At 36.3% G+C, this 19,648-nt stretch overlaps 1 protein-coding gene across 4 annotated transcripts in view; it reads right to left on the reverse strand.

Moving 5' to 3' along the window:
- The window catches only part of Rbm27 (RNA binding motif protein 27), a 68,183-nt gene that overhangs the window by 5,262 nt on the left and 43,273 nt on the right, over positions 1-19,648 (reverse strand). For all 4 annotated transcript variants that reach the window (XM_010627056.3, XM_010627054.2, XM_010627055.2 and 1 more), the window contains 7 exons: positions 17,765-18,052; positions 16,268-16,408; positions 11,479-11,598; positions 10,073-10,147; positions 9,766-9,930; positions 5,560-5,664; positions 5,270-5,461 (listed from right to left, as the gene is read on the reverse strand). In XM_010627056.3, coding sequence (XP_010625358.1) covers positions 5,270-5,461; positions 5,560-5,664; positions 9,766-9,930; positions 10,073-10,147; positions 11,479-11,598; positions 16,268-16,408; positions 17,765-18,052 — 1,086 coding nt within the window. The remainder of the gene's footprint in view (positions 1-5,269; positions 5,462-5,559; positions 5,665-9,765; positions 9,931-10,072; positions 10,148-11,478; positions 11,599-16,267; positions 16,409-17,764; positions 18,053-19,648) is intronic.

Here is a 19,648-nt window from a genome sequence, read left to right on the forward strand (position 1 = left end):
ATGCTACTATTTCTATAAAAGAATAGGTAATGAATGTAGGAAGATTATCTTTAAGAAGATACATGAGAAATGGGTAATACTAATTACCTCTGGGTAGTGAGCCTGAGAGGAGGTAAAAGGGAATGTCAATTTTCACTGTAATGTACACTTTTATTCCTTTTAGTTTTATACATGTGTGTTGGACAAGAAAACAAAGTAATTCAAGTTTTAAAAATATATAAATATGAACAGATCAACTATATGCCATAAGGAAAAAGTTGTACGCAGTAGCCTAGCAGAAGCTGCTCAGAGAAAACTGCATCCAGTCCACCCACAGATGCCAAATCAATGCCAGTCTTCACTCATCGATCACGTGACTGGCACGAGAACAGGGACACTCGAGGGCTCTCATTCAATGTCTCTTTCAGAAAAACATCCTTTTCTAGGAACTTATGTAAAGCAATGGTGCTCAAATGGAAAAAAAATGTCACTCTTTTTACAAAGACTTTTTTTTTCCTTTTCTCAAATTTTTTCCTTTCCCTTCTTTTGTTTTCCCTACTCATTCCACTTCCCCTTTGGACCTTTTCTTCCTAGTGGAGGGACTGAAGGGCAGGGGAATGGGGAAAAAAAATAAGAACAAGGGCTGGGGATTTAGCTCAGTGGCGCCATTTCTGCCTCGCAAGCCTAAGGTCCTCAGTTCAATCCCCAGTACAGAGGGAAAAATAAGAACTAAGATTCATGCAAAGATACAAATTCCCAATGATGAATGTCATCATGTTGTATACCAAAACATACCAATAAACTTAATGAAAACAAATGTCAGGTGGGTTTCTGACGTCACAATGAAAAGCACTTACTGGCAGTTAACAACTGGCAGCCAGGGGCATAACTGTATCATAATGTACAAGACTGAATTATCACACTCAGAAATGTTAGATCCATTAAGGTACATATAATACTGTTCATAACTGTGAAAATTATCAAATAATTTCATAAAGGGGGCTGGATATATAGAATATGGTACATCTTTAAAACAATTTAAATAAGACAATTATATACTTAGATTCATAAACATAAAAGGTTGTCCCCCACACTATGGGTGGGGGAATAAACTTGCAAAATAGCATTGGCAATATATATATGCATCATAGTTATGGGGCTGAAAAGATGCCCTTAAAAATGTAATTGCTGGGCCAGGTGTGGTGGTGCACACCTGTAATCCCAGCACTGGGGAGGCTGAGGCAGGAGGATCACTGTGAGTTCAGGATCAGGCTGGGCTACATAGTGAGTTCCAGGTCAGTCTCACTACATAGTGAGACCCTGTCTCAAAAATAAAACAAACAAACAAAAACAACAACAAAAATGTAATTGCTGGGATTTCAGATTTGCAATACCCTCTCCTTCATAATTTATGCTGTTTAATAGTAGGAATAATAGTAGGAATAATCTTTATAAAGATATTTTTTAAATTAAGAGAAAATGAAGTTTAGAGTTACAGTAACTTCATTAAGGTCACAAAATTATTATTGCCATATGTTAAAACTACAACTAGCTACCAAAATTATATTTTGATCTCAAGAATCCTCTGCACAGTAAAGTATTTAGGAAAGAAAACTTCCAACGCGGGCAACACCACAATGAGACCTCAACAAGACCCAGTCTCAAAATAAAAATTGGGATATAGCTCAATGCAAAGACCTTAGATTTAATTGTGTGTGTGTGTGTGTGTGTGTGTGTGTGTGTGTGTTTGTGAGAGAGAGAGAGAAAGAGAGATGCTTTTTTAAAGTTCTTATTGAATTTACTAATCCCACTTTTTAAGACAGAAAATTCTATCCAAATTGTACATAATACATTTACTAATATAATTCATATTTTAAAGCAAAGTCTTTTAATTTAAATATTTAATATACAAAAAAATATAGTAACATCTTGAGTCTGCAAACTACAGCTCTCCAGGCCAAAAATGGTTCTGTTTTTGTTTTAAGAGACAGGGTCTTTCTGTATTGTCACTTATGATCTCAAACTCCTGCTTCAGCCTCTTGAGTACCTACCAACAGGCACACACCACCCCACTAAGCTCAGCACTGTTTCTGATGGCCCATAAGCTAAGAATAGTTTTTATTTTTAAAAGATTATTAAAAGAAAAATGAAAAAGAAGTGAAGGATGAAAAAGGAACAGTAGAGATAAGAAAATGTTATACAGTCCACAAAAATTCAAAATATTTACTATCTTTTATTTTAAAAACTGTCAACTTCCAATATATACATTGTTATTATTACATATATTGTACACTATATATTAAATATTCTATAATTTGTATATATTTAAATTTATATTTTTGTGGGGCTGGGGATTGAATCCAGTATCTCAAATGTGCTAGGCAAACCCTCTATCACTAAACCATACCACCAGCTCTTTCACTTTAGTTTATATATACTTTTAATGAAAATGGTAAGGACCTAAAATCCCAACATCAACATATGGCCTCACATTTTCTCTAAAATTTAAATTTGGATTAAAAACATGCTGTATAAAAATACTAATGGTTCAAACTAAAAGTGAACTTGAGCTAAAAAGTCTCATTTTACAAACAATAAGCTGGGCATCGTGGCATATGCCTGTAATTCCAACACTTGGGAGGCTGAGACAGGAAGATCACAAGTTCAAGGCCAGCCTGCCCTACACAGCGAGACCATGTCTTGAAAAACCAAATAAATAAAAGAAAGTAGTAGGTACTCAATGGAAAATACAAAAAAATAAAAAAAGTGCCTAGAAGGAAAAAAAATTAAAAACTCTTGAATTTCCAGAAAAATTTAATGTACTTTCCTTTCCAGTTTATGTATAATTTTGTATCTTACCTTTTTTTAACCTAGTAATCAATCCTGAAATTTCTCTCATATCATTAATTAATCTTCAGAAATGTGCCTTTAAGGGCAGCTAAGTACTACTGAATAATTAGGTGGTTCCATTTTCACTACTGACAATGTTACAGTGTGAATTCTTGTAGTATTATTTGTGTAAAACCATAATTTCGTCATTATACATTCTTTTTCTTTTGGTACTGAGAATCAAACCCAGGCCCTTGTGCTTGTGAGGCAGGCAGCAGAACCACTGAACCAAATCCCTGGCCCCTCATGATGCATTCTTAATAACAGGCTATTAAATGTAAGAACAAACTTAGAAGGACTCGAGGATTAACTCCTTACACTTCAGAACAGATTCACTAAAACCTACCATTTTTATACCAATATGAATCATCAATCATCCTTCTGCAATTATAAGGATAATAGAAGGAACACAAAATACAGATTTTATTTTGGCCTTTATGGGATACAAAACATTGTAAAAAGAATTTTACATTTGTTAAATACAATAATGTACCAACATCACTTAAAGACAGTATACTAACTGTCCAAGTATCTATTACTCAGGTATGTGTAGTACTTAAGATCATCTGCTAGCACCCTATTCCACTTTCCCCAAATAAGCCATCAAAAACAATGGCACTGTTTTATTCTTAAAATTACCTCATCTACCTTTGTTTCTTCCCTAAATGCATATATATGCCTATTATTGGAAGTCTTATTGCACTGATCAAATATATTTCCATAAAAAGTGGTAATTATTAAAAGTTCTGGAACAGTGATGCGTATGGAGGGACACATCTGTAACCCCAGCACTTGGGAGGCTCAGGCAGGAGGAGTACCTCAAATCCAAGGCCAACCTGGGCTACATAGCGGGTTGAAGGTCAAAATGAACTATATAGCAAGAACCTGTCCATCACCTACCTTGCCCCCTAAAAAAGAAAGACATAGAATGGTTCCACTAAGTTCATATGGAAAGTAATATATATGAGCATGACTCCTAGGTCAAAAGTTGAACATCTACCTAAGTTTCCAGAGACTTTCAAGATAAAATTCTTACATAAGGAACATATGCATTTTTAATACTTTCTGCAGAGTCAAATTATAAAGATTTTTGCTATATATAACCCAGTATCTCTCCACCATAGTTTAAGATACTGAGTCTAAATGTCCAACTTATTTGGCAAGGAGACTATAATTTTAAGTATTCAACAGTAAGACAGAAAAATCACAGTAGTTTTCAAAATATTCCACACTTATATAGCGATTTTTCCATATTTTAACTTCTTTACACCTCAAAGAAGTCCCTATTCTGCAACTTTACAACAAAGGAGAAAGACGTGTCATACTAGTACACAACTGGGTCAAAAACTGGTCCCAGCTGATGGCTTTCAAATCCGGACACCATAAAAGCCTTCCACAGCCAGGAGTCAGGTAAAACAGTATTACTGAGCATAATACTAATAAAGACACTTGGAGTGAAGCCTTCCTCTTTATGATTTCTCTTCCATCTTTAACATATAACAGGCCTGAAAATACTTCATCTCAAAGCTGACTGAGAACAGACAATCTGTTTATTTTGGTTCTGGCCTGTTTTAACTCTATGGTCCTGCTTGACGTAAGCCTTGGCTTTCATATCTGAACACAAAGTTACATGTGGATATAGTTTCACATTTTTCACACTTACAGTTATTTAATATTAAATGAGAGCATGCATGAAAATGTTCTAGCTCACTAAGTATTTACTGAATGAATTAAGGTATGTGTGGTTGGAAAGAGAACTACTTGTATATGTTCAAAATAATAATAAAGACATTTTCCCAAGGCAAATCTCTATTTGCTGGTTTGCTTAAAAGTGGCTGGCAATGCATACAGAATATAATTGAACATGTCTGCTATTCTAACAAATTCTTCTTCAAACTGCCTCTGACCCAGTTATTTTCACTTATCAACTACAAATACAATGAACCTTCACTCAAGTCATGACCAGCCTGACATATGAACAAGTGGGGTTAATTAGGTTAATGGAGGATTCATCTGCCTCTTTGTTATCTGTAGTATGTACCTAGGTAAATATCCAGATCTCAGCCGAACTGACTTACAAGCAACTTGAGCTACAACTAGACCTTGGGAATTGATTGTATTCGTTAATCAAGGGTCCACTGCACCTGTAATAATCCTAAGGCAAAAAAATCAAATTTAGCTTTGGAACAACTAGTCACTACAAACACACTTACGTGGAGAGTGTGGAATTACAAAACAAGAGCTATTCCTTGATCTCCAAACATATTAATAAAAATTTGCTAATATCTTTGTTTTTACAACTAGATTTTCTAATCTATATCTGTTATTTATACACAAGGCAGCAAAGAAAATGCTGAATACAGTGTTTTCCAAGTTAGCATTTGCTACTTTAAAAACTTACCGAGAAATGCTGAAGTAACTCCTCTTTTTCCTCCTCCATGAATTCCCGAACTGTCAGTGCTTTAGGGCGGTGGTCCACCACCATGTGATTCAGTGAGCCTCTTCCTCGTCCTCCGCGGCCTCGGCCTCGGCCTCGCCCTTGAGAGGACATGGTCTTGCCTCGACCCACAGGTAAAATACCTAGTCGTGCAGCCTATAAAACAACAGAAGGCAGAATATGATGTACATTGTTAAGACTATGCCTTGAAAACAGAGGAACAGAAGACTAGTTTTTGAGATGTTAGATCTCACCTCAACCTGTAACTGACTGAGTTTTTTCCGTAACTCTGTCGTGTCTTCTCCTGATGACAGCCTCTTATGCAGGTCCAGTTCAGTATCTAATAACTCCTTCTGTGCCTTTGGAAAAAATAAGAATAAAAGGGCACATCTTTAGATAACTTCCAAGATCTTCTCCAGAATATTATAGTTACAGTGCGTAAAATCAATCAGCAAGAAGATGCAATAAATGAGTGCTTTAAGGAAAGTAACTTTACAGATATGATACTGCAAATAGATAGACAGCATAATGATATAAGTAGAAAATAATAAACAGCATTACTGTGTAAGATGGACTACAATTTAGGCCTTGGAAATGGTCACCTCAGATGAGAGTTGAGAGTAATTTTCACATAATAAAGTATCATAAATGAAAAACACAAAGGGGAAAAATAAATTATATAATAGTATATAGGTAACCACTACAGCTGGGCATAAACCATTACTCCCAGCACTCAGAAGGCTGAGGCAGAAGGATCACTGCCAAGTTTGAGGCCAGCCTAGGCTACACAGTGAGTTTAAGGCCAGCCTGAACTACATAGCAAGACCCTGTCTCTAAGAACAAAAACAACAACAACAACAAAAGAACAAAAAGGAAACAGCTACAGAATTATTTTCAGATGGGAACTCTGTAACTGCTATCACTCTTCTGTACAAGACAAATCATTGATTAGTCTTTAGGTGGTATGACTATGAGAGATTTTTTTTCTTTCCTCCCATGAATTCTTAATTTTTAAAACCAGGTAGAATATATATATGCCTATAGTCCTAATTACTCAGGAAGCTGAGGTGGAGGATCACTTAAACCCAAGAGTGTGAGACCAGCCTGGGTAACACAGGGAGACTTCTGATCTTAAAAAAAAAAAAAAAAGAAACAAAACTTAGTAACGGGTATGGGGAAAAAGAAAAAGATATATCATATAAAGCTACAAGATCCCAATGATAAATGCAATTGTACTGTTTGCTTTAAATGTACCAATAAACTTAATGAGGGGAAAAAACCTAGTATGTTATTCCAATAATTTGAGGAAATTTCAATAAAAGTAAAATACATTTTTTAGTTGGGCATGGTGGCACACAGCTATAAGCCCAACACTCCTATCACCTGATCACCATGAGTTCAAGGTCAACCTGGGCTACATACCAAGACCTTGTCACCAAAACAAAAGAGGCAACTTTAACGAAATACCTTAAGTAAGTAACTCTACTGAACTGTAATTTCACATGTAGTATGTTATGTACAATAATTACATTCTAGCATAGCTGACAAATTTATTCTCAGTTCTCAAAGGGCTAAAAATTATCTAAAATCCCACTACAGAACACTATGATGTAATAGAAACTTGGCATAAAGCAAGTATTTTCCTAAAATAAGGAAACAAATGGACTTAATTAGATTTAAATGAACTTCAGATTATTCTTTTCAATAACATGCCACATCTTTAGTGATAAAAATGATATATTTGACTATTAAAAGAGATGGGTTTATTATAACAATATTACAGCATTAAAAAAAATGCTGAAAGTGAAAAATCATAATAGCTAAACTCTGAAAACAGACCAAATGCCCATCAATGGATGAACGGATAAAGAAAATATAGCATATATACACAATGGAGTATTATTCAACCATAAAAGAGAAATCTGAGTCATTTGGAGGAAAATGGAAGGATCAGGAGACCGAAATGTTAAATGGAGTAAGACACAGTTAAATATTAAAAGTCCCCAAATATAAACCAACTAAAGAGTAATAAAAAAGAGATGGAATACAGGGAGGTAAACTTTCTAGAGATAGGGAAGGGGATCAAAAATGATCAAGAGACTGTGTGTGTGTGTGTGTGTGTGTGTGTGTGTGTGTATTTGCAACTCAAAACAAATGTTAACTATTACATATCTATCATAAACATATACCAATTAAAAAAGAAAAACTACTATTGAAAACTACAGACTCTAAAAAAAGTGATCGAAGAGGATACAAGAAAATGGAAAGACATCCATTGTTCATGGGTAGGAAGAAACAATATAGTGAAAATGGCCATACTTCCAAAACTGCTATACAGATTCAATGCAATCCCGATTGAAATCCCAACAGTATATTTCACTGAACTAAAGAAACAAATACAAAATTCAAAAATTCATCTGGAACAAGAAGAGACCTAGAATAGCAAAAGCCAACAGAGACATGACAGGGGGTATCACAATCCCCAAACTGAAACTATACTACAAAGCTGTGATAAAAACAGCATGGTCCTGACAAAGAAACAGACCCGAGGATCAGTGGAATAGATTAGAAGATGCAGAAACAACTCCAGACATACTCAGCTACCTCATCTTTGACAAAGGAGCCAATCATCCTCAGTGGAGGAAAGATAGCCTCTTTAATAAATGGTGTTGGAAAAACTGGGTTTCAACTTGTCAAAGATTAAAACTAGACCCCTACTTTCCCCCATGCACTAAACTAAAATCCAAGTGGACTAAAGATCTAAATATTAAACAGGGATTTAGCTAAGTGGTTCCACCACCTGCCTTGCAAGTAGGTAAGGTCCAGAGTTCGATCCCCAGTACCAAAACAAAACAAACAAACACACAGAAAAAACAGAAAAACTAAACTTGTTGGAAGATAAGTTAGATAGAACTCTTGAAGACACTGGCATAGGAAAAGACTTCATGAACAAATCCTCAGCAGCATGAGAACTAGCACAAAGAATCTTTTTAAAAAAATTCGCATCTTTTTAAAAAGCTCCTGCACTGCAAGAAAAACCAATAGAACTAGGACAACCTACATTGTGGGAAAAAATTTTTTACCAGCTGTTCCCTCAGACAAAGGTCTACTACCCAGAATATATAAAGAACTCAAAAAATTCAGACCTCCCAAATTTAAAAAGCCAATTCAAAAATGGGTATCTGAAATGAACAGACATTTCTTCAAACAAAGAAAAGCAGCAAACAAACTTATGAAAAAATGTTCAACATCACTGGTCATTCGAGAGATGCAAATGAAAACACTGAGATTCCACCCCATCCCAGAAAGACTGGCTGCTATCAAGAAATCAACGAATAACAAGTGCTGCTGGGATTGCAGGGTAGAACGAAACCCTTCTCCATTGTTGGTGGGAGTACAGACTGGTGCAACCACTGTGGAAATCAATATGGCGATGCCTCAAACAACTAAGACTAGAAGACCCCTTCCTCTATTCCTCTTCTGGGTATCTTCCCATAAGAATTAAAAGAATCACACCACAGTGATATATGCTCACCCATGTTTATAGCAGCACAGTTTGTCATAGCTAAAACTTGGAAATAGCCCAACTGCCCATCAACTAGAGATTGGATAAAGATGTGTTTTTTTAATAAATGGAGTACTACTCAGCTGTAAAGAATGAAAAACTAGAGACATTTATAGCTAAGTGAATGCGTATTGAGGATATATGCTTAAGTGACATTAACAGGACAAACGTGTAAATACTGACTACCATCTCTGGTGTGATAAAAGTGTAAATAAGGTTCAAAATATATAACCGATATTTTGTAATTAGGAAAAAAGGTCTAAAGATGTAGGGGAAGTGGGAGGGGGGTAGGGGAAAGGTAAGAAGGGAAATGAAAAAATAAGAGAAAAGGAAAAAAATGGAAACAAAGTATTTGTAAACAGGGAAGCGTGAAGGGAGGCCAGGAGAATGGGGAAAAAATAAGAACCAAGATACATCATGTAAAGGTACAAGATTCCAGTGATGAACGTAATTATATATCTAAAATGTACCAATAAAGAAAGAAAAAAAGAAAAACTACTGAAATTGAAAATATTCCTCCCTTATCACCCTAGCAGTTTTCGCTTCAGCGAAAAAAAAAAATTAAAAAGATTTTTTAAAAAATCAATTAAAAAAACACATCTTGGGGCTTGTGGGTGTAGCTCAAATGGTAGAATAACTATTTAACATCTAAAAGGCCCTAGGTTTAATACCAAGCACCAATAGTCAACAACAATATACTTCTATCCAAATAGTATTATCACCTCTTCTCAAAGAGTAAGTAGCAGCTGTAGAAACACTGAACAAACACTACTATAATTATTTGCTCACCTCTTCATTAGGCTAGTACCTACCAAAGGGTCGTACTACGCTTTCAAAGTCCCAGCACATTAGAAATGTTCAATCACACTGTTAAATGAAAACTGCAAATAGATACCTCTGTTTTTGTCTTCACTTTGGATGGTGCGGAGACTGTAGATGATGTTTTTAATTCATCTTTTAATTGTGAGATCTTTTCTCCATGCTCTTTCAAAGTCTTCATTATATTTGCTCTTTCCTCTGGTTTCATGTTTTTGTTTTTCTCTAGCTTTGATATCAGCATCTACATACAAATCAATCCCCCCCCAAGAAAAAAAGTAAGCATTATGCTGAGTAAACTTCAAGTCTTAAAGACTCTACTATTATAAATATCTTTGTATATCAATTCTATACACCATGGCCCACATGCAGATGAGTTATCTTACCTTTTGGCATTCTATCTGTTTTTCTAATACTTCTTGCCTCTTTTTCCTCATATCCTGTTGTAGCTTCATTGCTTCCTATATGGAAAGGTAAAGACAAAATTAGTAATGTATAATGAAATTTGTCAATGATGTTACTGTATGTATTCTTAATGTATTTTTTTCTGGGTCATCTTCTCTTAAGATTTTTCCTCCTAATCAAAAAACAGCTGAACTGAGAGATGAAATATTTTGAACATATTTTCCCTAACGCGTCCAGTTTTAGAGTTTAAATTGATAATCACTTGAAAAAATCATTTATAAGATTGGACACTGTTGGATACATCTATGAGGTTTGACTTGACCTCAATGTCTTCAACAACAAAAAAACACATTATTTTCACTTGCCAAAGCCAAATCCCTATATTTTGAAGCTCAAAGTTTAAAAAATATCAGGCTGTGTATTTTTTCCAGGAAAATTTTGCTTTTACTCTGCTGAAACTCTTATATGAAACATTATCTAATTTACAAAACCAAAAACGAGGGCTGGGAATTTAGCTCAGTGGTTCCGCCGCCTAAGCTTTGCAAGCGAAAGGTCATGAGTTTGATCCCCAGTACCCCCAAAATACAAAAAAACAAAACAAAACAACCAAAAATGAATTAGAAAATACTGAAAATAAGTGCCTGCAGGGGCCGGGGATTTAGCTCAGTGGTGCTGCCCTTGCCTCACAAGTGCAAGGTCCTGAGTTTGATCTCTGGTACCAAAAAGAAAAAACCAGTGCCTGCATCAGGCCAAGAATGTATCACAGAGGTATAGCACTTGCCTAGCATGTGCAAGGCCTGGGTTCCCTCCCCAGTACTACAAAAAATAATAACAAGAAGAAGAAGAAGGCATAGAAATTTTTTAGGGTTGAGGGTATAGCTCAGTGGTAAGCACATGCTTATTAGCACATGCCACACAACTTCAGTTCAATCAAGAAAAAGTTACTCCCGATGTTTGATGTGGTCACTGAAACACAACTGTGAAGCAATTTTTCTGTCCATCCGTTTTACCCTCCTCAACACTTGGGATGGAACCTAGGGCCTCACACATACTAGGGAAGCACTCATCACTGAGCTACATGCTGAGTCCTGCTCATCTTGTTTTCTTTCTGTACATTAAATGGAGAACACATAAGCATGATCATATAGTTCTGCAACAATACAGAATGATTCAGAGGTGTTAACATACGCACTGAAGAATTTTTTTTTTTTTTTGAGACAGGATCTCGCAGTGTAATCCAGGCTAGCTTTGATCTCACTATGTAGTCAAGACTGGCCTGCCTCAGCCTCCCAATCACTGGGATTACAAGCATGTGCCACCACGCTCACCAAGCACTTAAGAACTTAATAGGTCCTTTACTCTGTAAGACAAGAACTCAAGATTGTACCTGTTTTTTTTTAAGAACCTCTTGAACATCATGAGACTTAGATCCTGAACAAAGTTTTGAAGATGTCTTTAAATTTGAGGAGCTGTAAATTGTTTTTGAATGTCCTGGAGGTGAAAACATCTTAAAAAGAAAAAATACACAAATATTAAATTTTACAGTTGTTAAAATGATTTGTGAAAGGCTATATATATTTCTGTTCTCCTTAGGAATTCAATTTCTTTATATTTAAAAACTTCATTTACAAAAGCTAATTATACATAAACTCAGTTGTTGCTAAAAAGAATAAAGTTTTTTGGCCCTAATATTTTATTTCTAATTGCAGCCCCATATTTTTCTTTTTAAATTTTAATTGTGAGAAGAGCAGTAGCCTGTAACACCTAAGAACTGGCCTGCCACTCAAATAGGCATTAGCATCCTTCTGTAAACACAATTTTTACAGAATACCGACATTAGACAATGCTACTATTTTGTGTTGAATCAAAACAAAATCAAAATATGACTAAACACAACAAAACATGGCTATTATCCAGAACACAAAAATAACTGAAACCCCTCTGACAGGCTGATAGGAATGAATTGCCAATGGCACCTTTAGATTATCCTCCCATTTCTATTCTGGGTCAGGTCTATTAAGGTATTCCATTCTGTTTCCTTAAATCCTACCCCAAATCACGTAGTACAGACCAAATCCTAAAATAAGTCCTTTTAATATCCATGGTTTCATTGTTATTACTCATCCTCACTGAATAATGAATTAAATTTGTCTTAGCCGAGTGTGCTGGTGCACACCTATAATCCCAGCACTCCTGAGACGGAGGCAAGACAGATCAACCCGAGTTTGAGGCCAACCTGGGCGATCTAGTGAGTTCAAGGTCAACCTGAACTATATAGCGTAACCCTGTCTCAAAAAAAAAAATGTTTTTGTTTGACTACAGGTTGCTCCTAAGTGGCCTTTGCCTGCAGGGTGCTGTCTTATTTTCCGTAAGTGAAATAAGAACCCATATTTCATATTGGAAACCTTTCACAAAATTATGGCAATCTGCAATTATCTTAATATCACTCAATCAATTGCTACTTGTTTATTTCCAATATAAACAGGAAATTATCTCATACACCTGTCTGCCAGCATAAGGAGGTGGCCATCTTCACTCTGGTTTTTTTTCTTTTTCTGAAAAGATGACTCTCCAAATGATCTCCCCTATTTGAGGCACAGCAGACCTACATGAGATATTATAATCTGGGTTCAAGTCTTCTCTCTAACATTGCTCTTTTCTTTCTAATTAACTTTTAATACATGATGTAACAGATGCAGGAAATATTTTAAAATTCATGGGAAATTTAATCATAAATAACATATCCAGATATAAAACTTTTCCCAGCCACTATAATATTTAGTTATTCTCAAAATTAAGCTACTGTGGTTACTTGCTGCTTTGCTTCTTCGCTACTTGCTTTCTTACTGCCTTCTGCGAACTGTTTCTCCTCTGCTATGCCACCCTGCCTTGGAGCCAGCCAACACAAACTGAAACCTCCACAAAACGAGCTGTAGTAAACTTTTTCTCTAAGAAAAGAACATACTTTAGGGCTGGGGATGGTAGCTCAGTTTTTCTGCTGCCTGCCTCACAAGCACAATGCCCCGAGTTCAATGCCCAGTACAAAGAAAAAAAAGAAAAAAGATACTTTAACTACAAAGGAAAAACCCCTGAGCACTGTAAAAACTATGCATAGATGTTTGTTATTTTATTTAAATAATTTTATTAAATTGTTGATATAATTGATAGCAATTAAAATGTCAATACCTACAGTTTATTATGTGCTAAACACTCTCTTTTATGCTTTATTAACAAGAAAAATTTTAACCCCCACTATAACTCAGTTTACTAAAAAGAAAATTATAGGGCCGGGGATTTGGCGCAGTGGTTCCGGCGCCTGCCTCGCCAGCACAAGGACCCGAGTTAGATCCCCAGTACCAAAAAAAAAAGAAAATTATAACAAAGAAAAAAAAGGGGCCGGGGATTTAGCTCAGTGGTTCTGCCACCAGCCTCCCAAGTGCAAGGACCAGAGCTCAATCCCAGGTACCAAAAAAAAAAAGCCTGGTGTAGTGGCACACATCTGTAATCCCAGCACTTGGGAGCCTGAGGCAAGAGGATCACTGTGAGTTCAAGGCCAGCCTGGGCTACATGGGAAGTTTAAGGGCAGCCTGCACTACATAACAAGGTTCTGTCTCAAAAGACAAATATAAACTTATAAACAAATAAATAAAACAAAACAAAATGGAAATTAATGCCTGAGTTCTCTAACATAGCCATAAGAGGCAGAACAAGTTAGTCAGGATTCTCTGACTTTAAAGTAAACATTTTTGCGCCAGGCATGGTGGCACATGCCTGTAATCCCAGCACTCAGGAGGCTGAGGCAGGAGGATCACTGTGAGTTCAAGACCAACCTGGGATACATAGTGAGTTTCAGTTCAGTCTCAACTACATAGTGAGACCCTGTCTCAAAAAACCAAAAAAACAAAATAAACATTTTTGTTTTTCATAGTGGAATTTTTGAACAAAAATAGAGTTGCATAAAATACGTAACTCAATACATAGTCTTATTTCAGTTATATTTCCAACTACTACATTCTTATCTTAAATACCTTATCATTTTGAGTTGTATCTCTAAAAATAAAAGGAGTCCTTTCTTTTTTCAACATAACAAGGCCATCATTTCACTTTAAAAGATAGAAATAAGTCTTTAGCCTCATTAAATATTCACATCTCTAGTTTGTTTCTTTAGTCTTCTTTAATCCAGTCTCTTTCTTTTTTGTTTCCCTTGCAAATTATCTGTCCAAGAAATCAGGACACTCATTCACCAAATGCTCCCCCATAGGATTCTGTGGAAGCCTTTAACAGATTCCTCTGCCCCGCAAATGTCATTCAAAGTGGGTATGATCTACACCCTTGATGAGATTTTTCTCTTTTCTCAACAGAACTCTAGCAATGCTTGACAATGTCCTCAGTTTCCACTTTGATGAAACAGTCTAAGCTCATCTGTAACACGTCAGTCCTAGCTCTAGAGATGGGCATTTCTTCAAGGATCCTAGGCTTCTTTGAACACTAGCACTGGTAACTGTGCTGGTCACTGTTTCTAGAACTAGGAAAGGTCTTAAGATTATTGTGTTGCCCCCTTCCATGAAGATAAAACACAACATGAGTTTCCAAGGATACTTTCAATTCAAATGGACACTATAGAGGTTTTTCTTAAATCTGCTCATCTCTCTATTCAACCACAGTGAAAATCTCAGCCATCAACGACATCAGTATAAATATTCATTCCATTTGCTCTACAATGCTCACAAACCTGTTTCAGGATGTAAACTGAGCAATCCTAATCTGAAAATCCAAACTCTGAAATGTTTCAAAAGATGAAACATTTTGAGCACAAACAATGACATTCAAAGTGAAAAATAATACACCGTGAAACTTTGTTTCAAGCACAAAATGATTAACAATACTCCTATAAAATTATCTTTAAGCCATGTGTATAAAGCATATATGGAACAAAACTGAATTTTGTGCTTAGACTATACTATATGCACATGCAAACATCACAAAATCTGAAAATCTAAACTCTACAACACTACTGGTCCCAAGTATTTTGTATCTCCTCCTCCTCCCCCTTTATCAGTGATCCAACTCAGGGCCTTGCACTTGCCAGGCAGACTCAGCACCACTGAGCTACACCACCCCCTCAAATATTTTGGCTATAAGATATTTGCAACTTTTACTAAAACTGGCAACAATATGACTGTTAAAAAGATTTTTTTTTTTAATTGCTTTTAGGGGCTGGGATTTAGCAATAGAGCACTTGCTAACCTTTCACAAGGGCTTTGGTTTGCTCTTTAACCCCACAAAAAACAAATAGCTTCTTGTCTTCAGGGTATATCAAATTAGGAACATACAGTCAAACCACTGTAAAGCATTTGGAAAAATCAGATCCTTCTGGAATTTATCCTGGTTTATGAGATAAAAATTAAAAGGATTTAATCTTATCTTTTCTGCATGGTTACCCAGTTACCCCAATACCATTTATCAAAAAATCCATTATTTTCTCAATAGATCCGAGATACTTTGTTAGCATAATTCCTATTTGCAGTTGAATCTACTTCTAGATTTTTTATTCTGTTCTATTGGCCTATTGATGATTGATGTACCAAAATCAAATTGTTTCAGCTAGAGACCTTTTAGGCTTTTGAGCGCTAACTCCTGTTGTCCTTTTTGGGGATATCCATCTCTTTACGATAATTACCATACCAGAGAATTATTAGATATTATTTCTAAAAGCAAAAGAAACTACTTAAGACATATTTCAAAGTATGGCTTACTATGACATAATTCCATTTGGTGTTAATATTATTAAAGAGGAAAATGATTAACAAAGACATCTAGGCCAGGGATTTGGTCCAATGGTTCCACGACCTGCCTCATAAGCACAAGGGCCCAAGTTCGATCCCCAGTACCAAAAAAATAAAAAAATAAAAATAAAGACATCTAAATAGCTACAATTTTCAAATTCCTACTTAGCTTTGAATTAAAAAAAAAATAAAGAGAAAATTTCTGACTGAGGCATGGAAATTAGGGAGATCACACACCAACTGTCACTCTTGACTGAGGAAGTAAGGCATACAAATCTGGATGATAATTTGTTTTTTAAGCCACTGGCTCTTAAATACACCACACAGACACAGAAACACATGCGCACACACACACACACACACACACTGTTGATTTACAAAAATGCATACCTGGCAATCCTCCCCAGCACCACCAGCCTGATTTAACAAATGTGACGTATCACTCTGGTTAGCACTTGCATGTCCAAGACGATGTTTGACAGGAACTTTGTTAAGAACATATGCACCTGATGTCTGTGGTTTGCTCATCATCTATACATACAAAACAAACACATATGCAGTAAAAGTGTAAAAATATCGTACGGGGGATTTAGCTCAGTGTTGCTGCCACCTGTCTTGCAAGAGCAAAGTTCCAAGTTTGATCCCTGGTACCAAAAATAAATAAATAAGTAAACAAAATTATGCCCAAGAATGATACAATTTTAAGATGCCGTGGTTACCTTGGCAAAGATTAAAGGAATAAGAGATGGTCCAATTATCTGTATGGTTTTAATTTTCAAATGAAGTGGTACATATATAAAAGATGATGTTATCTTACCATACTTTTTTGGATGTCTAAACTATGTCACAATAGCTAGGGGTATAGCTCAGTGGTAGAACACATGTTCAAATACACGAGGGCCTGGGTTCAACCTCCACCACCAAAAAAAAACATTTAACATTTAACATATAAACATTTATATGCTAATGAGGACAATAAATGGAACGTGTACTTTAAGAAATACTTTTAAAACTCTGCATTTAATCTAAACATGAGAATACTTAGGTGGAGATTATAATCATCAATATATGAATGGCTTCAAGGCATAGTAGTTTGTTCTTCCTTCATCTATTCATTCAAATGTTTCGAGAAACATGTACAAGGTACTGCTTTAGGCCCTAAGAGCAGAAAGAATCCAGCAGTCACAACTCTCTTGGTGCTTCCATTCCAGTTTTTGGGTACTGAACCCAGGGCCTCAAATAAGCTAGGCCAAATGCTCCACTGTTGAGCTACACCCCTAGATTTCCATTCTAGTATTACAACAAAGATTTTTTAAACCCTCAGCCCTTTCATTTTTTGAGACAGGATCTTGCTAAATTGCCCAGTCTGACCTTGAACTTCTGGATCCTCTTGCTTACCCAGCCAAGTAACTGGAATTATAGGCATGAACCATCACATCCAGTGAAGAGTGCTTCTCATGTGTAAATTTATGTGCTCCATATCTAAAGATTGACTATAAATTTAGAACAACAGATGAGGCCCAGAAATGTGCATCTAAGTAACTGATTCTGATGTACAATATCACTTCTCAAACTTCAGGATACATAAGAGCTATTACAACAGATTCCTAGGCCTTGCTCACAAAGACTCTAATTGAGTAGGATGGGATGAGGCCGAAGAATCTGTATTTCTGGGTTTGTTTGTTTATCTTTTGTACCAAAGATTGAACTCAGGACCTTTTGATAGTGAAGCAGGCAGCAGCACCACTGAGCTAAATCCTGGCCCAAAACTCTGTATCATTCTAATAAGACTGCTAGGAGGCCAGATGCTGGTGGTTTACAAACTACACCCTAAGTAGCTCTAATGTAGCGTGAAACTAGCTTTTAATCCATAACACCCCAGATTACCTTCTGGATACCACCATGCACAGAGGAGGGTGGAGCCTGGCCCACCAGCGCTGGCTGAGAATGAAGATGCTGTGGCAAATGATGATGCTGCTGTGGGAGGTGACTCATTGTCTGCTGGAGCAGCTGTGTCGGGGACTGCAGTGCTGATTGCTCGTTGTTTTCTCTATGCCACAGGACTCGAATGAATCGGTTGTTCAGAACGGCTTCTGTACTAGAAATGGCTTTCCTGGCTTCCTCATTGGTGAGGTACTGAATGAGCGCTGCTTCTGGATCACCCTTAAAAGCAACCTTTAAGAAAATAATAAAAGCAACATAAACTCTCAAAATACACAATAGTTAAATAGTTAAATATATTATGTCTGTATTATTCTTTTCTACCATACATATATTTTATAAGTAAACTGTTCCATTCAAAATTCATGTGTTGAATTCCTTTCAGTGGAAATGTTACTTTTAGGAAGTAATTACAGTTAAATGAGGTCTATGTTTGGGGTCCTACTTGAATCAGATTGGTGGCCTTCTGAAAAGAGGGAGAGATTTCCCTTTTTTATCTCACTGCCACACAAAGACATAGTGTTGCCCACTGTCTGCAACCTATATAAGAGATCCCTCACTGAACTGGCCAGTCTCCAAAGATGTACAAAACTAAGAGAAATACATTTCTGTTGTTTATTTCCACCTACAGTATTTCTTATGGCAGCTGTGCAGACTCCTATACCTAACTATATTAAGTTATTTAAATTTTTCTACATGCCATAAAAATAATGATGTAGAAAAACTTTAAAAAAAAAAGGACATCTGGTATGAACACCTCCGTGCGTGTGTGTGTGTGTGTGTGTGTGTGTGTGTGTGTGTGTGTGTGTTTTGAGACAGGGTCTAAGACTGCTCTGGAACTCACTATGTAGCCCAAGCTGGTCTTGAACTTTCAGTGATCCTCCTGCCTCAGCCTCCCAAGTGCTGGGATAACAGGCATGTGCCACCACGCCTGGCTTAGGAGTATTCATCTTTGATGAAAAGATATAGGTTTAATTTTTACATTTAAGAGTGTATGTGTATATAGGAATATATACTGAAAATGCTTCACAAACTTAACAATTATAAAGGAAAGCCAGGTGTGGTGGCACACGCCTGTAATCCTAGCACTAGAGAGGCTGAGGCAGGAGAATTGCTGTGAGTTTGAGACCAGCCTGGACTACAGTGAATTCCAGGTCAGCCTCAACTACATAGTGAGACCCTGTCTCAAAAAAAAAGAAAGAAAAATGAATACTCCTAAAGCTATAATCCCAGCACATGGGAAGCTGAGGCAGGAGGATCACCACATAATGAGTTCAAGGCCAGCCTTAACTGTACAACAAGATCCTGTCTTAAAAAAAAAGTCCTTATTGGCAAGCAGTAAGATCCAGGTATTTTGTTTTTTCACTTCTGTTCAATACAGTTCCAATTATTTCTAAAACTAAACATGGACTACTTCTGCACCTAAGGGGAGAAAATGCTTTAAAAGCTTTCAAAGAAGAGCACTTTGGCTCAATTCTTTGAACTATCAAGTCTCCAATAATACTTCCTTAAACTCAGCTGTATTTTGGTTTGATAACATGCATCAAGAATAATACTGAAATTCCAACTTAATATGTTCCTGAAGGTTTGAACCACCAGTGGTACATGCACGACTATCACATTTGGGCATCTTGTACCACTGGTGGCACAAATGGATGTAATTATTTTTATTGGTCTTTTTGCTAATAAAAATTACCCAATGGGACAGTCATGCATGTACCACCCCAGTGGTTCAAACCACATGGCAGCAAGACATATGTATTATATCTCCATTGTGTATATATGTTAAGCCAGCTTTCCAGTATCCTCAATTTCAGCACAACACAACCA

Source organism: Fukomys damarensis, unplaced genomic scaffold (assembly GCF_012274545.1).
Source record: "Fukomys damarensis isolate Sample0158 unplaced genomic scaffold, DMR_v1.0_HiC HiC_scaffold_3, whole genome shotgun sequence".
NCBI classification, from domain to species: Eukaryota; Metazoa; Chordata; class Mammalia; order Rodentia; family Bathyergidae; genus Fukomys; species Fukomys damarensis.